The sequence below is a fragment of the Camelus dromedarius genome, chromosome 20 (assembly GCF_036321535.1).
Source record: "Camelus dromedarius isolate mCamDro1 chromosome 20, mCamDro1.pat, whole genome shotgun sequence".
Classification (NCBI taxonomy): Eukaryota; Metazoa; Chordata; class Mammalia; order Artiodactyla; family Camelidae; genus Camelus; species Camelus dromedarius.
Genome location: NC_087455.1, coordinates 32,055,855 through 32,081,124, shown reverse-complemented (window position 1 = coordinate 32,081,124; position 25,270 = coordinate 32,055,855). Strand labels below are relative to the sequence as shown.

Below are 25,270 nucleotides of genomic sequence, written 5' to 3'. Positions count from 1 at the left end.
CTATAATCTGACCCTTCTCACCAGCCTGTATGGGCCACCAGGATTAGTGCAATAGGTTTCTTTCTGCTCCCCACGCATCAGCCTTACCTGCACCCCATTCTGTACACAGTGGTCTTTTTACAATAAAGTCAGTTCGTGTCACTCCACTGCTCAAAACCCTCCAGCGGCTCCTTCTCACTCACATGCGACCACTGCCCTTGGATCCCACGCGGTCTGTGCCTGCTCATCCCCTGCCTGGTCCCCCTGGTCTCCTTGCCTTTCCTGAAATGTGCCAAGTTACTCCTACCACTGCCACTTGCAGATGCTTTTCTTCCTGGGGGGTGCTGTTCTTTCCAGATACCACGTACTCTCTTTCTTCAGGGCTCTGCTCACCTTCTCTGACTACAGCGTGAAAGAATAAGCAGCCTTCCCCGTGCCCCAAGCCAGCGGGCACTCTCCATCCCCTTATCCTGCTTTTCTGCATAGCACCTTCCCCATCTGACTTACATATTTGTCTGTCTTTTGTCTTTCCCCCTCTTTCGTCCCACTCCTGCTGCCACGTGTAAGCTTCACAAAAGCAAAAACTTGGTTTTATTCATTGTCACATCCCCAGAGCCTACAAGGGTGCCTAACTTGGAGAGAAGGCACTCATGAAATATTCCATGACTGAATGAACGAACGGATGGAGGACCTAAGTGGGACACATGCATGAATGCATAAGCAGATACATAGATAAGTTGACATGACAGTTATATGATAACCAATGAAGTGGAATATTTTCTAATATTTATAAGCCATTTATATCTCTTCTTTTGTGAATTGTCTTTTCATGTCTTTTTCTTCATTTTTCCTATGGAGATGATCATATTGTTTTATTTCATGTGCTCTCTATATATTAAGAATTTTTGCTCATAGACATGCTTCCTATTTTGAAATGTGCCCTGTGGGATGAAGTACGGCTTTCAACTAAGGTGCCTGAAATATCTTAGAAGATTGAATAAATCACTAATGTATGAATCATTTTTTTCTGTTTCTCTAATTCCAATTGGATTCTCAGAATTGGACCCTTGTGCTTTGGGGAACCATGGTTGTGAGCATTTGTGTGTAAGCAGCAGAGACTCTTTTGTGTGCCGATGCTTTGAAGGATATATACTCCGTGGAGATGGGAAAACCTGCAGAAGTAAGTTTTTACTGGAGTTGGCTCACATTACTATGTCTGACTTCTGCATGAAATCTACCACCCTGATCTCTGTGTAAATCAGTTACTGTCAAAAACCACAAGACCACTAAATGTAATGTGGGATCCTGGATCAGAAAAACTGACATCAGGTGAAAACTAAGGAAATGTAAATAAACTAAGCACTTTGGTTGATAGTACTGTATCAGTACTGGTCCATTAATTGTAATAAATGTATCGCATGCATGTGAGATGTTAATAATAGTGTAAACTGGGTGTGGGGTTTATGGGAACTCTATACTATCTTCAGTTTTTCTGCAGATCTAAAAAACTGTCCTAAAAAAAATAAAGTTCCTTTTTAATAAAGGAAACAAATGGACAAATTAAGAATCAATGTCAGAGCTACAACTAAAGGCACTCATTTTTGCCCTGTGGCAAGGAAGAGAGGGTTGGCAGTGTGCTCTCATGGAAAGATACCCAGTCTGAAATCCAGGATTCTGTCAGCTTCCAGCTCTGCCATTTATTCTCTGGGCAAGTTCCTTAACTTCTCGGAGCCTCTGTTTCTTTGTCTTTAATACTGTTGTCATTATTGTTTCTGGTGGCACAAATCCCGCTTAGAGACCACTTTATGGTGAGGCCATTCTTATATCTCAGAAAGCAAGGCCAAAAAAAAAAAAAGAAAGCAAGGCCTTGTAGATGGGACCAAAACACGTCTCTGTATCATCAGAGGGGACTGTGTAATCGTGAGCAAATGATTTCCACCCCTATCAGTCATCTTTTTCTCAGGCTTCTCCAAGCACTTTACAAAGAGCAACTTGTATCGACACATTTGAAGACAAGATGGGTAACTGGAATTATTACTCTCTATTTTTAGAAAGGAATGGTAAGGCTCGAAGAGGCTCAGTGATTCTCCAATGTCATATGTCAGGGCAAAAGGCAAAATTAGACTTCAGTGCCACTAATCTAAATTGAAGTTTAATCTCCTAAGTAATCATACCAGCAGTGCTTCCTTTCTGAGATCACAAGACGCCTCTGCAGAAAGCAGATGATGGATTGCATTTTTATGAGACACTGAAGTAGGTGCTGGTGAATGATGGTGGTGATGACAGTGAGGAAGTTTGGAGAGTTAGCCCAAATTAGAGCTGCTGAACTCCCCCCCCCAAGTCTGCCTCCCCCCTACCCCATGGATCACTGAGCTCAGGTGGCTGAGATGGTTGGATCCTCCCAGGTGAAGCCCAGGGAGATTTTACACTGGTGAAATGATTTTAACTTGCTCTGTTGTCCTCAGAGAGAGATGTCTGCCAAGCAGTAGACCATGGCTGTGAACACATTTGTGTGAACAGTGACAAATCATACATCTGCAAGTGTTTGGAGGGATTCCGCCTCGCCGAGGATGGGAAGCACTGCAGAAGTAAGTGGCTTCACGGTAGAGGTAGACTTTTATGGCTGCTGAACTTGGACAGTTATAGAATTTCACTTGATATTGAAAGTCTTCCTTTATTTCAGTGTCACTATTATGAGTTCCTGCTCTGGGTGCTCTGAAAGTGTTGTGCAAGTGATCAGGACAATAGATGTTAAGTTCTTTAGGACTTTCTCAGTCAAGTCCTGGGTTGTTAGGCTCTGTGCTGCTTTTCACTTCCTCCCAGCTGTAGGCCCTTTCCGCAGGACTTGTGTGGGTGCCTAGAGCTTAGCACAGTGTCTGGCTGGTCGTTGGATGGGGTTATAATCTCTGCCAGCAATCACTGTGAAGATCAGAGGATAATTATTGTGCTGTTTCTTCTTGGAAAACCTTATAAGTAAGGGCAGAAGGTGGGAGAAAGGCCAGAGGGATTTTCCGTGGGTCTTTATATCCATTCTCTCTATCATTTGCTTCTGCAGGTCACTCAGAATAGATTGAGAGTTTACGTGGAAGGTGTCTTAGGGTTCTCCAGAGAAACAGAACCAATAAAATGTATATGTGTTTGTATGTGTGTGTGTGTGTGTGTGTGTAGATAGGTAGGTAGAGAATCTGCAGGGCAGCCTGGCAGTCTGGCTACCCAGGGAAGAACTGATGTTGCAGCTCTAATCCAAAGGCAATCTGGTTTGTAAATAAGTTCATTTCTGTTATTTTTTTAAACTCCACATATAAATGATATCATATGATATTTTTCTTTCTCTATCCAATTTATTTAATATGATAATCTCTAGGTCCATCCATTTGCTGCAAATGGTATTATTTCATTCTTTTTTATGCCTGAGTAATATTCCATTGTATATGTATACACCACATCTTCTTTATCCACTCATCTGTTTGTGGATATTTAGGTTGGGATTTGCAGATACTATTACATATAAAATAAACAACAGAGAACTATATTCAATATTTTATAATAACCTATAATGAAAAAGAATCTGAAAGAGTGTATATATATATTTTTTTCTTTTTAATATATGACTGAATCACTATATATATATACCAGAAACTAACACAACATTGTAAATTAACTATACTTCAATTTCAAAATAATTAATTAATTAATTAATTTAAAGCAAAACAAAACAAACAGGCAGTCTGGAAGCAGAATTCCCTCTTCGCCGGAGGAATTCAGTCTTTTTCCTCTGACAGCCTTCAAGATAAGGCCCACCCACGTTATAGAAGATAATCTGCTTTCAAAGTCTTCTGATTTAAATGTTAATCTCTTCTAAAAAAATAGCTTCACAGCAAGATCTAGACTGGTGTTTGACCAAACAACTGGAGACTACAGCCTAGCCAAGGTGACACATGAAATGAACTGTCACGGCTCCCAAAGGAAGGGACGGGGACACCCGAGCTCAGTGAGGTGGACAGTGAACAAGCACAGGGTCGGGATTCCCCTCCACTGTGGTTCTGAGCTGTGAGTCCCTACTTGGGCAGGGGGCGGGGGGGATGAGCTGTTAATCCCTACTTTTGGGGGTTTTGACCCTGTCTACTTCCTTTTGTGATGCTCTGGTCCAGGAGGCAGGATGGCCCTTTTTTTAAGGCAAAATAAATTCATTTGCTGTTGAGGTTGATTTTGGGGGATTTCCTCGCAGGTTCCTGAGGTAACTGGCGACCTCCTCAGGCCAACACAGCGGGGTTGGAGAGAACTCACAGCTCATTCGTCCACCAGGAAGAGGGGCTCCTACCATTAGCAAGAAGTTCTGTTTGAAAAACTGACTCCTGGGATGCCCATGGGACCCTGGCCCAACTCCACAGGGCTCCCTGCACGATCCTGTGTTTTGCCTTCATACTGTGGTGTCCTTCTGCGGAGACCATGGCTGCAGTTCTGCCCATCCTGTCTGCCTGAGCCATCTGTTCATGCTTCTGCTTCTGTAAGCGGGGGTGTACACACATGCACCATTGCTTCATTCACCATACTTTTTGCTCAATAAATTGAGCTGTTGTACCAAGGTATAACTTCTCCCTCTGGAATTCGATCACTAAATCAAATCCCACTGTTCCCACTTCCAGAAGGATCTGTAGTCACTGATGCCAATTTTGTCAGAAGCGTCTCCTTTTAGGAAGCTAATGACAGGAAAGAACCAGAGGACCACACGTTTTCCTGCCGTGGAGGAGCACTCAGGAAACACGCTGCCTCGGCTGGGTCATCTCCTGGCTCTATGACCTTGGGCAGCGCACTGAAACTTCCCGAGTTTCTTCATTTATACTTTGGGTACAATTATCCCTGCCCTGCTCTTTCCACAGGATGTTGTGAAGATTAAAGGGCTGTGGCTACTTTGAAGAGTTGAAAGTACCTCACACACGAGAAATGTTCATTAGACAATTAAAGCTGGTGTGTTGGGACGTCTCTGGGGGAAAAGCAGTATCTTGGGGAAATCAAAACCCAAAGCACATCAAGCAGTTCTAAAAATTAATAATCAGTTGAGGACACCCGATCCACCCATCATCTTCCCATTCAGGTTCGTGGGAACTAGAGCTGTCTGGCAGACTCCCTTTACCATGCCCTGTTCTGAGTATTAGACCAAAAGGGGGGATGCTAGGAAGTTTGAACAGAGGTGTTTTTTCTTTAAATGGATTACTTCTGTGATGTGTCCTAACGTGACTGTTCAGTCCAGCTCGTTTCTACACTGACGGGGTTGCTTAACTTCCTACGTCTCCCTCAGGGAAGGATGTCTGCAAATCGACCCAACATGGCTGTGAACACATTTGCGTTAATCGTGGCAATTCCTACATCTGCAAATGCTCAGAGGGATTTATTCTAGCCGAGGATGGAAGACGGTGCAAAAGTAAGTAATTTGAACTTGGCTTTCTGCTTTAATTTAGTTTGGGAGCAATTGTTTTCTGGAGTATTTGCAAGAAATAAATCCCCCACCTGTGGTTCTACCATAGATACAAATGTGTGTGCATCGATATGGGATGGAGGAGAGAGCGCTTAACTGCGCTTGTGAAAACACTTGTGGATTTAGTTGACAGTAAGTTCACTGTCAGCTAAAAGGCTAGAATGATCCTAGCTGAGTAAGAATACCTGGAATGAGGGAGAAAAGACTTGTACTTTTAAACTTAAAAAACAATAGCTGCAGTTGCAGAAAAAAAATCTTGAGAGAATTATTTTACAATCTCAGAGGAGAGAACTTTCTAAATACGACATGAAACATAAAAGCCATAAAGGAAAAGAAAAGGTAAAATGTATAGTGAGAGATTAAAGCTACAATATATTCTTTTTACCTCTTATCAGAGATCAGAAAGTTTGATGATTCCTTATATTGGCAAAGGTATATTGTGATAGGCAATTATAAATTTCTCACTAGATGTCTGAACTGGTACAACTTTTAGGAGGGCAATTTGGCAATATTTTAAAGGCAGTTCTGCTTCTAGGAGTTTATCCCACAAATGAGTGTATGTATTGACAAAGCTATATATATATATATATGGGGATATTCTATGCAGCATTATTGGTAGCAGTGAAAAATGGAAAATAAGATAAATGTCTATCCATAAGATACTGGTTGAATAAATTATGGTGCATCTATACAAGGGAATACTGTACAGCCATTAAAAGGAATGAAGCAGCTCTAGATGTATCCTCAAGATATTTTAGGTTAAAAAAACATGGTGCTGAATGGCTTTTATAGTTTGGTACCACTTATATATTTTGCAAAAGCTCCCTCTAACATACATGCCCTTTCAGTATAGATGTATAGGTAAATATAGATACCCTTTGTAATGTTTGAACTTTGTTCCATGTAATTTTTTTAAGAAAAAAATAAAAGAGAATAGAGATGAACAAGATTTAGAAAGCATCATGATGAGGAAGTTCAGTACGATGTCAAGTGAAAAGTAAAGGAAGAAACTGGGGATCTTTGTAGAAAAAAAGACTTGAGGTACCATTCAAATAACAAAGTGACAGTCAACTCAACCTTTTTTTTTTTTTTTTTTTTTGGCAGAGTTAGGTAATTAGGTTTGTTTATTTATTTATTTATTTATTTATTTATTTATTTATTTATTTATTTATTTTTGAGTGGCAGAACTGGGGATTGAACCTAGGACCTCGTGCATGCCAAGTACCCATTCTACCACTGAGCTATACCCTCCCGTACTTAGCCTTTATCAATACGACACCCCCTCAACACCCAGGGAAAGAAAGGACATGGGGGAGAAGCTGCAGCTCAGCACGAGGACAAAGACACTTTCTCTCAGAGAATCTATGTGATTAATTAGTTATGATCATGAGCTTTGGGTCAGACAGACCTGGATTTGAACCCCCTATTCATACACTTGGGTGACCTTGGAGAAATTATTTAACTTCTCTTGAGTCTCAGTTTCTTCATTTAATATGAGGATAATGCCTCACAGCATCGTCATGAGGAATATCTGACCTCATGTACGTAAAGGAGCTTAGCGGCTGCTGACACATTCTGAGTGCTCGACAAATGCTAGCTACCGTGACCATCAACAGCAGAGCTGTCCACAGACGGGCCTTCACTGGTGAAGTGGAGAGTTCCGCATCAGGAGAGGTGTCCAGGCCCAGGCTGAGTGATGGCCACTGGTAGGGATGCAGTAAAGATGTGAGCAGCGGGAAGACTGGACTAGTGACCTTTAAAGGTCTTGTCCAACCCTGAAACTCTGGAACTCTGTGAAAATTAAGTTCTGAAAGCAAATCACAGCTCCGTTTCAGTCTCATTACTTAATTAACAAAAGAAAATGTCCAAGGAAAGCTGAGTGATCTTCCTACAAACAAGCAGCCATCAAGGGAGGCTGTCATTTTTCCTAGATCTGAAAGCCGGAGTCTGGCACCTCTCGCCCCGAAGCTCTTACACTCTACCTACTCCTGGCGAAGCCTTCTGCACCCCTCTGTGTGTGGAGGCTGGTTTTGTTCTGTAATAAAAGAGCATATGGGGGAGGAGACAAAACATTCATTGCTGGAAAATTATTCCAATATTCCTGGAATCTGCTGGAGAGCCACGTGCACACTGTCTGAGATTCTTTTTTCGGTTGATTCAGAAAAAGGCTACGAATGTAAATGAAGCACCTTCTGTCCTGTGTATTATCGGAAGAGTAAAGGTCATTCTCCAAAGTGGTTATTATGCCTCCAGTTGAAACTTACTTTTCTTCTACTCTTGGCATAAATGATTTTTGATCATTTAACTATCTCACTTTCCTTTTGTTCCTGTAGAATGCACTGAAGGCCCAGTGGACCTGGTCTTTGTGATCGATGGGTCCAAGAGCCTCGGAGAAGAGAATTTTGAGATTGTGAAGCAGTTTGTGACTGGAATTATAGATTCCTTGGCGATTTCCCCCAAAGCCGCTCGGGTGGGGCTGCTCCAATATTCCACGCAGGTCCGCACAGAGTTTACCCTGAGAAACTTCAGCTCAGCCAAAGACATGAAGAAAGCTGTGGCCCACATGAAGTACATGGGCAAAGGCTCTATGACCGGGCTGGCCCTGAAACACATGTTTGAAAGAAGTTTTAACCAAGTAGAAGGGGCCAGGCCTCTCTTTGCACGGGTGCCCAGAGTGGCCATTGTGTTCACAGACGGACGGGCTCAGGATGACGTCTCTGAGTGGGCCAGTAAGGCCAAGGCCAATGGTAATAAGGGATGGGGGTGTGGTTTACACCACTCAAGGCTCCGATGGTTTCTTAAACTCACTTGGTGGTCGCATGGGGCCATAGGAGTGAGATTCATCGAGCGGACAGAAAGGCTTCCTGTCACTGCCATATACACCTTTACTAAACTGCCACCTAGTGGCCTTAAAGGGACCCCACAGGAGTTAAAGGAGTTACGGAAGCACAAGTCTTGCAGACTGGGTGATTAGTCTGCACACAGACCACACCTGAGGAAGCATCTACTGCGATTTACTAGCCAGGCTATGACCTCCAGAGCAGAGAATCAATCCCATGCGTTTAACCGCAGAGAAACATAGAGAAACACACAACAGTTCCCTAACACTGGTCTGGTTACTTTAGAATAACCTGAAAAGCTTGATAAAAATAGACTCCTGGTGGGAGGAACTTTTACTGGTACTTTTTTTTTTTTTAAAGCAATGCTTCCAGCAAACACTCTGAGAGAGCAGCAGACTTAGGAAAATGAATACTCGTATGTTTCCTGGGGGCAAAAGTTAGTTTTTGAGAAAATCAAAATGTCAGATGAGATCATGACCCTAAGCTCTTACTGCTCAGGAAAGCTCTTCTCTGAGGCTTGTCTGACCCCATGTACAATGCAGGGGGGACTTGAGGTTACTTTAGTTGTGTATAGATGACAAGTGTGGAGGAGTATGGCTCTTGGAGAAAGGAAGCCCAAAAGCGAAGACGGTTGTGGAGACAGCTTGAGGGAAAGTGTCTGAATTCCTAGGGGAGATGAGAAAACTGGAGGTTGTGAAGCAGTTTGCTCGAGAGCTAGATTCTTTAAGAACTTACCGAGGGCACATTGCTTTAGCAGGTCTTATAGGGGCAAAGACTATGCATGGGCCAGGGCTCCATCCAAGATACAAGGATTCAGTGCCTCCATCAGGCCTGGGCTGTAGTGCGTGTGTGACTAATCCTCGCTGAGTCAGTGAACAAAGGATGAAAGCACTGCAGCCCCACCGGTGAACTCTGTCCTTCCTCACAGGAAGGCTGGCTCACGTCAACATGCAGTCTCTGTAGAGGCGGCCGTTTTGATACTGCTTACTTCACTCTTCACTCTCTTTTCTTGGGCCCAGTAGACCAGTAGCCACAAAGTGTCCTGCCCGAGTCATCGGGGCAGAGTAAACCTGGCGGCTTACACCCAGTTCCCATTTCTAGGCTAGCTTGCCAGAGCTCGTGTCAAACCATGGGCCCCTCTGGCCTGCATCCTTGAGCTGTACGGGGGAAAGCACCTTGCCTCCGGAGACGGTGGTTGGCCCTTTTGTTTCACTGAGACGAATCTGCCTTACTTTCTTCCCCATTCAGGTTTCCATGAATCACCCGAAGGCAGGTGGTGGGAGGAACAGATGTTTATTTGGTTCTTGAATCAACAAGATTCATCCGAAGTGCTATCCTCTAATGAACTTAATTACGCCTATGTATAGCTGACACAATCTTAAAATAGTGTTATCTTTTTTAGGAAGTTGTGCACAAAGTCACTGGGCTCCCAGACAAATATGCTAAACTTGGCTATTGACCTTACATAGACTTTAGAAGAAGGCGTAACTCTTGCCCCTTGGCTTAAAGGGCCATTTTATGTTTATTTTTTTTAAAAAATCTAATCTAATGAATTAGCCAGAATAAGATATCAGTCCTGAAAAATGTTGAAAATCAAGCGGAACTAAATTCTTACTGTGTTTTACTTTCAAATGAAAATTGGGGGGTAGTCTAATGATTAATTTTGTTTAGAAAAAGCTTTTGGAGCAGTCTCATCTCCCTGTGAAAACCTAAGGTTGATACTTCCCAGTGGTCTGCAGAGTCTCCCTTTCAGCTCAGCACCTCCACACGACGCTTTGTCCTCCCCTGAGGGGTGGGCAGAGTACAGCTTCACTTGGCCCCAGGTCACTTAAGGTTCCTGTCTGTATTTCTGAGAAGTAGAAACTAGGTTACAAGGTCATAAATTGACCCGTTTCTTAGAATTCTCCCAGAAGAGACTCCCATTTAGCAAGCCATAAGGTAAGTGCTCTATTACACTTCACCCACAAGGTTAATTCAGGGGAAAGTTGAACATTTGTCCAATGACCTTGTCCAGAGCTGAGCAACAGGTTGGTGGGCTAGATCCCAGCATCCCTCAATGCCTCACCTTCCTCTCTTGAATCCATCTCTTTTGCTCATAAGGCCAAAATAAAAATGGTGGGAAAATAAGAAGGAGGTTGATGTGGGGCCCTCAAGTCACACCACTTAATACCTAGCCAACTTTGGGTGCAGCACATACAACTTCCAGGTCCTGGGAGCACAGCCCTTAACTAGCCTGTTCTTAATCTGCTTCGCACCTTAGGTATAACCATGTATGCTGTCGGAGTAGGAAAAGCCATTGAGGAAGAACTGCAAGAGATTGCCTCTGAGCCCACGAACAAGCATCTCTTCTATGCCGAAGACTTCAGCACCATGGGCGACATAAGTGACAAACTACAGAAAGGCATATGTGAAGGTACTATAGCTTCCGTCTAGGAAAGAGACCTTAGTAAACAGGGCAGCACAAACTCTTGAATGAGCTCAACCCATTCCTTCAAAGGGCTCAGAAAAGTGCCTCCCTCGTGGGCAGGGCCAGTGACGCCTGGAAACACTAAGCACAAAAGGTGGAACAGGGAGAGAGAAGACAAGGTAACAGCTAACATTGCTGGAGGGCTTGCTCTGTGCCGAGCGGCATCAGTGTTCTGACACACCAGCATGCTTAATCCTCACAAGAACCCCATGGAGATGATCGTTTAACCAAGAAACCACCGTTCTATAAATCAGGAAGGCTGATGTGCAGCTTCGGGATATATCAGTAATTGGAGTGGAAAGGGATGGCAGTCCTTTCAAGTCCACTGTTGAAAATTTAAAGAATGCCTTCCTGCATGGACTACTTCTGTTTACAGAACATTAGACGGCCCTTTAGGGTTGGGGTTTTCTCACGCGTAAGAGCGCCAGGCTTTTCTCCATTTCGCTGTTGTGTGCCGGCTGTGCTCACACGTTAGCAGTTTGCCCATTTTCCCTTTTCTTCCTGTCCCGGGTTCAGTTGCCGGTAAAACCCGTCTCAGTGATGTGTCTTACTCGTCCACAGGGAAGAACAGAGATGAAGAGGGCCGAGCAGGGAAGGTCTTTCAGATTTCTAATGAAGCTGGGTGATGTTTTGCCTCTAGGCGGTTTCATCCATGTGCCTCACGTGAAGCTGCTGCGGCTGCAACTGACTCCTTGCACAAGCTTACCTTTCTTTCCCACCCTGCCTTCTAGACAGAACATTTTGGGGGACATTCTTAAGAAGATGCATTTAAGGGGTCCAGGCTTCTCTTACTAGAGAGAACCGCCCTAGAATGGTCTTGGATTATTGTGGTAACCAATTGCTTTTTTCAATCGGTGGTGTTCCAAATCAAACTGGAATATTCAGGTGGTGGCGGGCAGGCAAGGAGTTGGCCTGGGACCAGTTTCCTAAAGAACACACACACACACACACACACAGGTAGACAGTTGTCACTCTCTGGTCATCTCTTCCCTCTCAGCTCTGGAAGACTCTGATGGAAGACAGGACTCCCCCGCAGGGGAGCTGCCAAAGAGGGTCCACCAGCCAACAGGTACATTTTTTTTGAAAGCAGTATTTTTAGACTCTTTGGTATATGCCTTCATCAGGTTTCCCCAGACAAAGTCAGAAAGATTTGAATTTTGTGAACTATGGCTTTTCTTCCCCTCTATCATGTTGGAAGCATTTACTGTATATGTTAAGCCACAGTTGGTAATAGCCTCCTCCCTGCTGACAGTCTTTCTCCCACAGTATGTCCCAAACTAAAGCTATGTACCCCATTCTAGGTACCAGGTACCTTACTCTGACAGCTGATTGCTGTTTTATAACCATGACCATGTTAAACAGGTTTGACTTCAGTTTTCTTTCTCTCTACAGAATCTGAGCCAGTCACCATAAATATCCGAGACCTACTTTCCTGTTCTAATTTTGCAGTGCAACACAGATATCTGTTTGAAGAAGACAATCTTGCACGGTCTACACAAAAACTTTTCCATTCGACAAAATCTTCAGGTAATTCCAAGTAAAATATTACTATAAGGTAACTTGGTACCAGCCTCTCAACTTGCCAACAAACTCAGCTTAAGGGAGTACGGGAAAGGAGGAAGTAGGACAGGGGAAAAGAGAACTTTAGAAAAATGAGAACTAAAACAATAAACTAAAATGGGGTAGTCCACCCCCAGTCCACAGGAAAGGCCACTTCCAGTGCTGGAAGCATATACAGCCCTTTCCTGGTATTTACTGGGGCTGGCTGCCTGGAAAGAAGTTGAACATTTCTCTCATTAGGGTTTCCTCCATGTGCTGATTCAGTCCTATTTTTATGTGTCTGGGAAGTCTGGTGGGTTACAAAGGTGAACACTTTCCATCTGCTTTCTCAGGAAGGCCTTTGGAAGAAAAACACGATCAATGCAAATGTGAAAACCTTATAATGTTCCAGAACCTTGCAAATGAAGAAGTAAGAAAATTAACGCAGCGCTATATCCTTTTCTAGTATTATGCCTCTATACAGTATGCAAAGAGTATTATCAAAACTTCAAAAAATTCTGTATGTGGGTATGTATCAAATGAAGTCATTTCCATGGTCAAAGAGTGAACTCTGGGAAAGGCTTCTTCTTAAGCAGCCTGATAGGTGCTTGAGAGCCGAGGGCAAGCCAAGCTACGTGGCAAGGGTCAAGCATTTAGTTGCTGAGGTTTGGGGAGTTTAGCAGTAAGGCCATTCAGTATGCAAAGTAAAGAAACACCAGACTTATCAACTCCCTCTCTGCTGGGAGGAAATGAATGATACATACTAAGTCTTCAGTGCATCAAAGATACAGTACGTATGGGCAAGGGGTGTTGTTAGAATGAAGAGGTTTCAAACTCCACCTCAACTCCAAACCTTCCCTTTGGTCTCAAGCCACACTGTAGCCACCTTTGATCAGTGTATAGTTTCTAGAGGAGGACTGGGGTTGGATTTTTGTTTGGCAGCAGAGATCTTTTATATCAGCACTCTTGAGATGAAACGTTCTACCAAAGGAACAGCAGGATCCAATGATTCATTAAAACAATATTACAAATAAAGGGAACGTTTTGGGATAATGGAGAAATGAGGATTCAGTGCTTCTCACTGAACACCCTGCCATCTGCTCTGAACTTAAAATTACAGTAAGCTTACTAGAGCTGCCTGATATGTATTTCAAGATGCATCAGCTAGTAAAAAGGGAAATGGTTTCTCAACTTTTTCTGTGCGAATGGGCTTATAAAATAAGGAACGGCATATAGCCATTCCCTTCCTGTAAGTGAGAAATAGGCTTCCCTGAGTAAAATCATCTCACTGGTTAATAGATGATGAATACATGCTCTCATTCTGCCAGTGGGGGGTGGGTGGAGGGTATTAAGGAGCTTCAGGGAGGAAGACAAATGCTCCTTCTAATCTCTGCTCTGCCTTTTCCCAGCCCACCTCTGAGGGTTTAATTGCACCAGAGATTAAGGAAGCTACATATAAAAGAGCATAGGTCAGATGTCTTCAAGGCCCTGTCTGGCATCACGGGTGAAAACTCCTCATCTTCTTCTCTTCTGGTGTCTATCTTACTTTCCAAGGCCTACTCCTTTTGTTCTCTTTTCACCACATTCCCAACATCAGTTTGGCTCCCAGAGGTGTGCTATGGCAAACTAATTTATAAGCAACAGGGGCATGAGTGGAATTAAAATTAAAAAAAAAAAACAAAACTGAACAGAGCTATCTGAGCTTAATGTTAACAAAGCATTTAACCCACTGAAGATGTATAGTCTTGACAGCATGTGCTCAAGAGTTACTGTAAGTCAGGATTTTAAAATAATTAACAGAAATGGGGAAAAAAGCTCTGTATTTTTTAGGACACAAATTCTTATGTAGATAATTCAAGTTACATTTGAATGTAAAAATAGGCAATTCAGATTCCTCTTCCTTAATTTGAGATTTACTAGAAGAAATGACACAAAGAATGGAAGCCCTGGAAAATCGCCTGAGATATAGATGAAGATTCAGAATGCTCTACGTATCTGAACGTCATTGTATCAAGGGTTACAGTGAAAGCAGTTCAGAACCCCAAAAGCTCAGGCTATCATTCATTCTGGAAGGTTGTAGAAGTAAAACGTTACTAGTACTGAGAAAGCTGGTCTGCTAAAGAACAAAGTCGAAAAGTACACACTAACTTGTATAAATTTATTGAGAAAAAAAATCTTTCAGAATCCTAAATTTTACCAAGTGAGAACAAATAAGCTATGCAAGATACTCTGTAACATACTGTGGACACGATTGCTTTTGCCTTGTCCTGCCTTAGTGTTGCGATCTCACCTGACTATAAAATAAAGTTTGCACAGTCTTACTTCTGTAGAACACTGGCCATGGGAACAGTATTTTTTTTTTTGTATCAGACTTTACCTTGATATATGTATATGGATGTATGCTTAAAATCACAGAACATATGTACTTGTATAACAAGTTGGATTTTTTAATACAATATTAAAATTCACTTCAAAGAATGGTTTGTAAGATTCTTAGTTTAAATGCAAGGTATGTATATAAATAGCCAAAATGCGTATTAAAAATGTTGAATCTTACAGATAATTAGGAGAATGCAGGTTAAAACAGTGTAGCAAAAGTTAGCATGTCTGACACGACCCCTTGAAGTCGACAGAGTCAAAGGAGACTCCACGTGTATCACAGTTCAAGGCACTCAGAGGAGCAAGAAACACTACAGGTGGCAGCTTAAGAAATGAAGACCCTCATAAATGACATCCTTTCTATGTATTTTGGAGGCCACATGATGCTTTACAAATACCTTGAATAAGCTTATGTTTAAATATATCAAGACAAGTGTTACCATCAAAATGTCTCCCCACAAAGGGCAGTGTGGCAGGGTGGGAATAACATCTCCTAGGCCTCAGTCTTACCTGAAAAATCATGATCCTTTCCACATATAAAAGCTGTGATTCAAAGTACTAAACCTTCATTTATATTCATATTTGAGTCATCCAAGTGATCCTGAAAACAGGTTTTCATTAGTATAAAGTACTGATTTGGGCTGGTATTACCTTTTGAGATGTAATCACAGTTCAGGTGTTGCTTCCAGTTGACTCAAACCCGTTTCTGTTGAGTCCCAGCTCCCTCTAGTGGCTCTGGACTGTGCACATACACACACACACACTCCCCAGCCACCTCCCCCACTTCACCCCCCAGCACTTTGGCTATTCGGTTTTCTAGTTTTTCCAACTTGGGGAAGAAAATGCCGTCAATGGGAGACAAAGCCTCCAGTCCATCCATCAAACTTACATACTAACCCAAGATATTTAACTGAAATAGTGTCTAAAATTTGAACTAGTTCTCCATTTTCCTTGTTTGGCCCTGTATTTCTCAGGTGTAAAAGTTTTGTTTTCCAGTTTCATTATTTGTATGACCGTCCCAAGCCTTGATTTCCTCATCTATCTAATGATATTACTATCTCATTGGTTTATCATAAGGATTGAATGGGTTAACATGTACAGTACTTAGTAAAGTGTTTAACACATTTTAAATGCTCAGTACTAGCTATTATGTTTTTATTCTTTAGCAGCCAAGAGTACTGGACCTGAGAATGGTCCTTTAAGCTTATGTTAAGTGAATGAATGGATTCTTTGCTTACTTTACCTGAGTTAAGTACTCTGGCATATTCCCACTCCGAAATTATCTTTTGAAGCAAACAGGTAGGAGGTAATCAATGTAATGGTAAATGTACAGACATTCAAGACCTACTATCAACAAGATGAAGATAAAATTCACAAGCATATAAAAGCCAAAACCTATCAATGAGAAATGTTTAGCTCCTCAAAGTCATTATTCACTTTGGTTTTGAACTTTTATGTGCTCATCACCTAAGTGTCATCAAGTTGAAAATGTTGAGTTCCTGTCCTCTATGACCTTAGTGAGACAGATGGGATTAATTAATGCCATTAAAAAGTGTCTATGGTAATTCAGAGGCACCCAATCCAGACTAGAAGAGAATGCTGGGGTAGACCTGGAAACAGAGGGTATGGGGGAAGCCAGATGCCACTGCGGGCAGAGGGCGTGCAAGCCTAAGGTGTAGCTGGCAGCAGAGCGCTAAGGAAGCAGGTCAGAGAGAACTGTTTTCTGTGAACTAGGTGATCATCTTCCAGAAGGCCCAACCAACTGCAATCACCACCAGCCTCATGTGGCTTCTTCCCTACATACCACGTGCTCCTGCTGCCTATGCCACACTGACTGCAATCAGCGCACCCCACAACATCCGACCCCTTCTTTGGGGCTCTCCTCTCTCTAGGTAGGCCCAACAAGTAGCACAGCATAGGTATGGATTAAGTCCAGCTGGCTGGAATTTCCTGCAATCCCCTGCTTATAAGGGCTTCCCACATTACTTTCGTTATAATTAGAAAAAAGTATTTTAAAAATGCCACCTTATCTGGTGCAGCCACTATGGAAAACAGTATGGGAATTCCTTAAAAAACTAGTAACTTAAATAACTAAATTCCTTAAAAAACTAAGAACTGTGTATAGTTTACCATATGATTCAACAGTCAATCCCACTCTTGGGCATGTATCTGGAGGAAACTCTTCAAAGAGATACATGCACCCCAATGTTCACGGCAGCATTATTTACAATAGCCAAGACATGGAAGCAACCTACATGTCCACTGACAGATGACTGGATAAAGATGTGGTCTACACATACAATGGATACTACTCAGCCATCAAAGAGAATGAAATAATTCCATTTGCAGCAACATGGATGGACTTTGAATTTTAACTCCTTTCTTGCTCAAACAATGGTGAGTGCACAAAAAGCACATATAAAGAAAAGGTAAAAGCCAAAGGATCTTACAGCATATTATCACAACTTCGAAGGGCTCTAGAAATTATAATTTTTCTAAAAACCATCATTCCAAAATGCCTGCAGAGTCATGCAACAGAACTTTTACAAAGAAATGGTACCCCAGCAGTCACAGTATTATATTCTTCAGGTACCACCCACCCCTTAAGAAATTAACTGAAACCAGTCAACCTGGAAGGAAAAATCCAAAAATGACCCAAATAGCATGACAGGTCAATTTTAAAGGAGAAATTGATCAAGTGAGTGGAAAATATGGTCACAAACTTCCTTAACCAAAAGATAAGTATTTTGAACCATGGAAACAGACTAATTAACATTAGAAATCAGCAGTACTTTAACCAAGCAATTCTTACCAAAGATGAAGATTTTATAACTCTGTGGCTCTTAAGCAAGAGATGCTGTAAAAATGTGAGGTAGCCCTTGTGGGTAGTGTTATAATGGCACGGAGGGGAAAGCAGGAAGGAGAAGTATCAAGTAGCAGCCACAATCCTCCACCACAAAGAACTGTCCTGTCAAAAAATGTTAGTGCACCCTAATGGGGAAAATCTGTAAATGAGCTGGTAAGAAAATACTGGTTAGTAACAGCTAGACTCTCCAAATTACATCCACTTTAGACATCCAACCAATTCCTCCACCAGTGAAACAGAATTTGACCTACCTGTGGCTATTATGAAACTGTTAAGTAGCCTTCTGATTCCAAGTTCAATACTCAACTTTCTCGATAGTGTAATGAAGACATCCACATCTCCCATGTCTTACTCCTCTACCATCAAAAACTGCCTACACAAGTTAACTGATTCTAAGACAGTCGTTTCTGACACTTCTGCAGCCTGAAAGCCCAACACAAATTGCGTAGGGTATACCCCAACAGCCACGTTCCACACTGCGGATCACTAGGAAAGTGACTATATTAAGCCACTATTTTCACCCAAACTAAGTCCTTTGCTGTCCCAAAGGGTGTTATCAAATGTACGAAAAGGGTTACGTGGAATACTCTTGGGAGCTACAGTACGCAGTTTCCCCCTGAATCTGAACACCAAACCTACTTCACAGTATTATCTTTTAGGACTGAAATTATGTAAAACACACTTTGCAAACTGTGGACTTACTGAAGATCTGGGATTTTCTGAAGTTGTCCGAGTACATTTCTTCTACACTAATAACTGTAAATCCTTAGGGTTAGATCATCTTGCTTCATTAAAGTTCAAGTCTCAGGCTGTGAAAATCTTTGCATTGAGGGAACATATTTCATCTAATCTTCTTTGCTACTCAGACTTGGTGAATTTAAACTTGACTGTAAATCACAATTCTGGTTAAATTCTGGGTATTGATCCTTGCTGCCTGACATACTCAAATATAAAATGACAACATTCTGAGACTAAAATTACATCTCTTAAAAAACCTAGTATAGGAAAGGAATTCAGTGCACTACCTTGACAAAAACAGGAAAAGAGAAACTGGGATGTCCAGCTCTTAGCCCACAAGTCTTGCCACTACATCTAACTGCCTCATCTTCTCCAATCCTAGCCTCAGGAAAAGTGTAGTGAAACAAAAAGAAATAAAGAAAATAACTGAAACAAATACCATACTTTTAAATCAAGCTCTGATGTATTTTATTAAAGAAAAACTGCACAATTTACTTTTCACCAGTCTGTTCTGGCATGCTCCTAATAATATCAGAATCACCTAGAAAATAAAACACAGTAATTTTACAATTTAGCTAATGGCCCTGGTAATCATCAAGTTAACAATGGTTATCTTAAAAAATTACACTAGCTGTGCTATCATTTCTTGAGTTGGTCAGATACCTAGAGTCACAGACATTCCCCACGTAAGATACATCATATAAATCAGACTTGGTTTATCACCAGCATTTATAAAACCAGACCTAGGTGAAGAACTAGATCTGGGGACACATGCATGGTCTTAATATAGCGAATGTTTAGCCTGCCCTGATTATTACAAAATCAGAACAGCGAGAATATTCGCAGTATTTTACGAATTAATTAAAAACTCGCAAGTTCAAAACATGATATGATGTGTATTTGTAGGCTCTTCTCTTTCTCAACCTATTTTTACCTGTCTGTTCTCAGCCAGCCAGTAAGGGTTCTTTCTTCTACTATTTCACCTGATTATCCTCCCTCTCTGTAATTTTACCTCTTACCAAGGTCCTAAGTCACCATTTCTTAAGTGCTGCATGAAATGAAACTCATGATCTCAAAGCAAAAAGAATTTCATGTATAACAAAGCCAGTTACGTGCTGACATTATCAATTCTCTTTGAGATAAAACTGCAGGATATTTCCTGCTATGACTAAATTCTCAGTATCTGAACCTAAAACCAAACACATTTATATAGCAAGAAATACCTGTATTACATTACAAAGTTATTTTATAATTTAAAAAGCATACCCGGATCAATGATAGCCAGTGTGCATACTCTGTAGTATTTTCCACAGGCTGTGCCCAGTTCAATATTATTTCCACTGTAGTGATGGACACCAGTTTTGGCCAACATGGCGTAATACTCTATTTCAGATTTCCTTCAGGAAAAAAAAAAGACATATAAATACCATACCAAGTGACCCATATTAAATGTTACTTCTCTGATTAGCTCTAATGTTGGTAAGACCTTCAAACAGTAAGCCAATTACTCGTTAAGAACATTATCATATCCATAAACCATCCTTCCTTAGATCCCTTACCAAGGTGGGACAACTAATAAATCTGTGCTCATGGAAAAGAGTAGGAGACAAAATAAAAGCATTATTTACTTAGCATTTACTTCCTGATAGACACTTTACATTATATAATTCCCATGACAACTCCTAAGCCATTTCTATCACCCTCTGGTGCTCTGAATCCTAGATGGAGAATGATACTAGAGGCATACCTAGATACTGCAGGCTCATTCCAGACCACTGCAATAAATCGAATACTGTAATAAACCTAGTCGCAGGAATTTTTTTTGTTTCCCAGTGCATATAAAAGTTACGTTTACCTTATACTTGTCTGTTAGGTGTGCAACAGCATTATGTCTTAACCAATGTACATATATTAATTAAAAAAATACTTTATTGCTTAAAAAAAAAGCTGACCATCACCTGAACCTTCAGGGAATTGTAGTAGTAACATCAAAGATCACGAGATCACCATAACAAGTAATAAAGAAATAGTGTGAAATATCCCGAGAATTACCAAAATGTGACAGACATTAAGTGAGCAAATGTTGGAAAAACAGCATCCAAAGACTTAATGCAGGGTTGCCACAAACCTTCAATTTGTAAAAAACGCAGATCTACCAAGCACAATAAAACCAGGTATGCCTTAGGCCTGTACTTAACCAGAGTTAACATTTCTGTGTCCACTGAGTAGGTGGATATTAATCATTTTACAAATATGAAGGGAGTCCTAATACATTGTTGCCACTGTAGCGTTTCTACACTAGAACAAGTTCATAAAAGTTAAAAAAAATGACCAAACAGGCAGGACGTATGGAAAAACAAATTCTGTGTGTGCGATGCCCTCAAACTTTGACGTTCTGTGGTTTCTACCCCTTCCGCCCCACATTTCTCCCAAAGATGACCCCGTACAAGGAGAGAACATGAAGGGGAGAAAAAAAATCAAGAGCCAAACAACAGCAACCATTAAGTCATTCTGCAAGCGTTCGCTTGTACTGCAAATTTTACAAGATACCCCGCTCACGCTACCCAGATTGCCGGTTTACATTCGTGGATATCCACTCACGATCAACTTGCAGTGGGCGACACACAATCCCAGGTTCTTTCGATTACCTTAAAGCCGGGCAGTTGTTGGCGAGGATGACCAGTTTCGCTTTGCCTTGTCTGATCATTTTCAGAGTCTGCTTGTACCCCAGCACGTACTTTCCACTTTTCATAACAAGTTGGAGTCTAGAGTTGATTGACTCCAGCGACTTTTTCTATAAAGCAAACATTAAACGCGGACTTCAAGTCCTTGTTTGTAACTGCTCAAAACTGGATCCAGCTTCCAGGAAGTTAGGCCCCTTTAAAAAAAAAAAAAGCCTCCCAAATCGCGAATCCCAAAATCATTGAGAGGGTCTCTCGGGTTCCTTTTGGAACCCTCCAAGCGCCAGCGGGCACGCTGTCTGCCCAGTGTGCTCAGACCTGCCCGCCCCGGCCGAGACGCCTCTCTCCACGTGAAAATGCTTCCGGCCCTGGCCCGCTTCACTCACCGTCTTCTTTGCGGCCACCATCTTCCTGCCTTAGGTGCGGGACGAGTCCCAACCTAGAACACAGAGGACAGGACAGGGAAGTTTAGGATCCGGAGCGCCAAACGGCAACTCTCTGAACTGCCCCCCGCTGCCTAAACCTCAGGCCAGCGGAGCCCACTCACCAAGAGCGGCCGCCAAGATGGCCGGGGAACAAGAAAGGAAAGAGTTCCCACAATGCCAAGCTCTTCCCCGTCAAGCCGGGACGCCGCGACCGGAAGCGGAAGCAATTCGCAAGCGGAAGGGGCGGGCCAAGAAGGCGGGCCGCCGCAGGTTGTTATAGGTACTTCTAGTTAGAAAGGCAGTGGGGCAGTCCGCTCCTGTCGGCTGCGGTCCTTAAACCTCACCGTAGTATGTCGTTCTGCTGCTGCGAGCTGCGGACTGAGGAACGGACGAAAGTGGAACCGGGCTGGAATTGGAGAAGGCGATTGAGAGTGAGGTGGGAGGGGCGATGCCGGTCCCTCGGAGAGCGGTGGCGTCCCGCGCTGGGTCCTCTAAATTCGCCACCTTTGTGGCCATGTCAGTGTGAACTTGTAAGCTGAAATTTCACAAAGAGCGATAAGCAGATCTAATTTAAAAATCTTTTTATTGTGAACATTGGACCTTGATATAAATGTCCAGTGACGGATCATTCAAAATATTAGACAGGGAAAGTCTTTCCCCACCACCACCATCCCGTCCCCCCAAAAGTAAAAATCAGACCAGTAGGTAAGCTGTCATCGTTATCAACTTTTAGGAATCTAAAATACAAAAACAGTCACACTTGCACATGAGAATAAGGATATTTATTTCAGCATTTTTTTTAAAATGTGGAGGGGGTAGTTAGGTTTATTTATTATTTTTAGAGGAATTACTGGGGATTGAACCCAGGACCCTGTGCATGCCAAGCATGCGCTGCACCACTTGAGCTACACACCCCCCCTTCAGCATTACTTTTAATAGCAAAAAAAACAAAAACAAAAACCGTTAAATATTCATTCTTCTTAACTAATATATGTGTTTGTATATGCATAGAAAATTCAAGTCTGGAAAGCTAGTCATCAAAACTTATCTCTGGATGAGAGATGAGAAGAGTAGATGGTGAGGAGAGAACGTTTTCACCTGGTTCAGAATCATACCGAAATCTGACTCCTGGGCCCCACCGAGGTCTGTGGAAGAAATCTTTGGTTGCGGGGCCTGGGAATCTGAGTTTAATAAGCAGCTTCCATGATTCTTATGGGTATTATATGATACCAAATTTAGGATTCTTAATATATGTCCTCACTCATACTTTAAACAAAGGCCTTAGTTGCTTTCTGGCATGCATCTTACCATGGCTTTGTACTGGAAGCCAGGGAAACCCAAAGTACTCATTCATTCATACATTCAAATGTATGAATCATGACAACAAAATGAGAATTCTTCCTGGGGAATCTTTACAGATTTTGCCATATCTCTTTGGAGCTAGATTTAGGTTCTTGGTTTTTCTATTTAATACCTACATGACTTTGGTCATATTGTCTAACTTCTCTAATCTTTAGTTTCCTCATCAAAAAACTGGAATAATAATGTCTACCTCATGGTATTGTTGTGAGGATCACAGTAAGTGTAATAGTTTAAAAGCATCTAACACAAGGCCATGTACAGAATAAGTGTGCTGTGGATGTTAGTTCTCTTGCTCAATCCCACTCCTACCTCCCCAGCCTCCCCACTGCAGCCACCTACCCACACCTAAAATCATTCACAACATCACAAAACATAAACACTAGGGGAAGAAACACTTGCCATGCAACAAACGACAGTCAAATCCTTTGGCTCGTGAAGATTTTGTAAATATTTCCACACTTGTATTTATTAGAGCAGAAGTTGGCAGACTTCTCTGTAGAAAGCCAAATACTAAAGATTTTAAGTTTTCTGGCCCTGTGGTCTCTGTGGCAACTACTCAACTCTGCTGTTGTAACACAAGAGCAGCCACAGACAGTATGTAAATGAATGTGCATTGCTGTGTTCCAATAAAATCTAATTTACAAAGGATTTGGCCTTCAGGCCATAGTTTGTTGACCCCTGTATTAGAAGATTTTTATTACTTTTACTAAAAATAGCTGCTTTTAAGTCATACCATAATTATAAAGAGATGTATGTTCAAGTATTTATGGATGAAGTGTCATGATATCTGCAACTTAACTTTCAAATTGTTAAAATAAACGTAGATAAACAGATAGGTAGAGCAAATGCAGCAGCAACGTGTTAACAACTATTGAATTTAAAGTGGAGGATATACAGGTAGTCAAACTATTCAACTTTTTGTGAGTTTGAAAATCTTCATTCCAATGTATATGTATATGTTTCAAGAAAGAACTCTGCCATCCAGACATTTTATTTTGTCTGGATGCTCAGCTGCAGCATTTCAGAGTGATTTTGAAAGAATACCAACACGTAAATGTGATAGGACAGAATTAAGACAAGCCTCTCCTTTTGTTTTCCTTCATCAAAATTGCTGCTCCAAGTTTCTGAGAATTCTGCAGGCACCTGCATTTATTGTGCTTCTGGTTTTGTACTTGCTGTGAGAATGAGAAGTGACAGGCTGCATTCCTTGTTAGAGCAGATACTAATAAGTTCATCTGATATTCATTGGTTCAGTACACTGGCCCATCCCTTATTGTTAAGCAGTGAAATCTTTCATATTCATTATCATCAACTATTACTTATTCAGTGTCCAGGTTGGGAAGCAGCCCATTAATAATCTGGAATTCTATTTATCTAATTTAGCCTTCATATTCTTAAGTAATCCTGGACATTAAACGTGCTTGGAAATATTGTGGGGAGAGGGAGGGACAGTGAATCCAAGTGAAAAGACCCTGTGAACTCAGTGAATGTTAGTGGCCTTTCAACTAACTAAATCCACATGCGGCAACACACAACTTCTGAACCCGTAGAGGACAAGAGGGAATGAATGCTACCAATTCCTCCCTTCCTGCCTCCAGAATAATGGAGAATCCAAAATATTTCTCCTCGAGGTATACCTCGTTCTGTTCAGACTGGGAATACTCCAGATGGCACTGGGTTAAAAATAGGCCAGAGTGGGGAGTGGGTATAGCTCAGTGGTAGAGCGTGTGCTGGGTTCAATCCCCAGTATGTCCATTAAAAATAAAATAAAATAAAATAAGGACACTTTCTCCTATTTTCTTAAAAATCATTTTTCCGTTTCTCAAAAAGGTTAAGAGCTCAGAGTGTCTGGAATTTTTAACCATATGCTTCAAAAAGCATATGTGTTTTAATATCTTGGCTACAAAGAACCCAGAGCACATTTTTCACTATTGCAGAGGAGTGATGCTTTTGGAAAGCAGAATGTTGTCTATAAAGGTTGGTCTTTTGCTTACTTTATATTTATTAGAGTCAGTTTTGGAAATTTTAGTATAAATGGGATTCCTGTGTTTCTAAGTGTTCACAAACGTATGACATTTTACATATTATTTTCAATAATTTGAAAAGTCTGCCATGTATTTTATCCTTAATAAAGCTGTAATACACAGGCTAAGGATTTTTTTTTTTTTTTTTTGCTTTTAACTAGAACTTAATCAACTTCATACTGTAACACTGCATGTCATGCTGATCAGAAAATGTCACTGATTACTTAATGGAGAAGTAGATAATAAACGCAGATTTGTGACAACATCAAAACATGGGTATGTCAAAGGAAAACAATAAAAGGAGTCCTCGAAGTTTTTACCTTTTTAAGATTTAAGTTAAATCTTTTTACGATTTAACTATGCCTTCAAGATATAACACCTTTAAAATCACAGTATCAGCAAATGAACTTACTTACAAAACAGAAATAGACTCACAAACATAGAAAACACACTTATGGTTACCAAAGGGGAAGGGGGTGAGGGATAAATTAGAA

General features: G+C 41.5%; 2 protein-coding genes and 1 non-coding gene across 4 annotated transcripts in view; 1 reads left to right on the top strand and 2 right to left on the bottom strand.

Moving 5' to 3' along the window:
• MATN2 (matrilin 2) overlaps nucleotides 1-14,779 on the top strand; it is a 119,555-nt gene extending 104,776 nt beyond the window's left edge. The window contains exons 11-19 of one of the 2 annotated variants that reach the window (XM_031439375.2): nucleotides 1,037-1,159; nucleotides 2,445-2,567; nucleotides 5,279-5,401; nucleotides 7,789-8,202; nucleotides 10,556-10,708; nucleotides 11,760-11,831; nucleotides 12,212-12,289; nucleotides 12,655-12,753; nucleotides 14,219-14,779. In XM_031439375.2, the coding sequence (XP_031295235.1) occupies nucleotides 1,037-1,159; nucleotides 2,445-2,567; nucleotides 5,279-5,401; nucleotides 7,789-8,202; nucleotides 10,556-10,708; nucleotides 11,760-11,831; nucleotides 12,212-12,289; nucleotides 12,655-12,753; nucleotides 14,219-14,274 (1,241 nt within the window). In that variant the 3' untranslated portion in view covers nucleotides 14,275-14,779. Of the gene's footprint in view, nucleotides 1-1,036; nucleotides 1,160-2,444; nucleotides 2,568-5,278; nucleotides 5,402-7,788; nucleotides 8,203-10,555; nucleotides 10,709-11,759; nucleotides 11,832-12,154; nucleotides 12,290-12,654; nucleotides 12,754-14,218 lie in introns of both variants that reach the window. The other variant, XM_031439374.2, reaches the window with a different exon arrangement.
• A 3,949-nt stretch (nucleotides 14,780-18,728) lies between these two features.
• RPL30 (ribosomal protein L30) lies at nucleotides 18,729-21,612 on the bottom strand. Its single transcript, XM_010981907.3, has 5 exons — nucleotides 21,513-21,612; nucleotides 21,352-21,404; nucleotides 20,933-21,078; nucleotides 19,551-19,681; nucleotides 18,729-18,825 (listed from the first exon to the last, which is right to left on the bottom strand). The coding sequence occupies exons 2-5, from the start codon at nucleotides 21,370-21,372 to the stop codon at nucleotides 18,776-18,778; spliced, it is 348 nt and encodes a 115-aa protein (XP_010980209.1). The 5' UTR covers nucleotides 21,373-21,404; nucleotides 21,513-21,612; the 3' UTR covers nucleotides 18,729-18,775.
• LOC116149047 (small nucleolar RNA SNORA72) lies at nucleotides 18,999-19,130 on the bottom strand. Its single transcript, XR_004132683.1, has one exon. It is a non-coding gene; the product is annotated as a small nucleolar RNA SNORA72 (small nucleolar RNA).
• Nucleotides 21,613-25,270: the final 3,658 nt, after the last annotated feature.

What these genes read in the sequence shown, in the direction of transcription:
- RPL30 (XM_010981907.3), bottom strand. Translation starts at nt 21,372, where the DNA reads ATGGTGGCCGCAAAGAAGACG. An exon ending in TGGTGGCCGCAAAGAAGACG is followed by an intron (nt 21,079 to 21,351) that starts GTGAGTGAAGCG and finishes TTTGCTTTATAG; the next exon opens with AAAAAGTCGCTGGAGTCAAT. An exon ending in AACAACTGCCCGGCTTTAAG is followed by an intron (nt 19,682 to 20,932) that starts GTAATCGAAAGA and finishes TTTTTCCTGAAG; the next exon opens with GAAATCTGAAATAGAGTATT.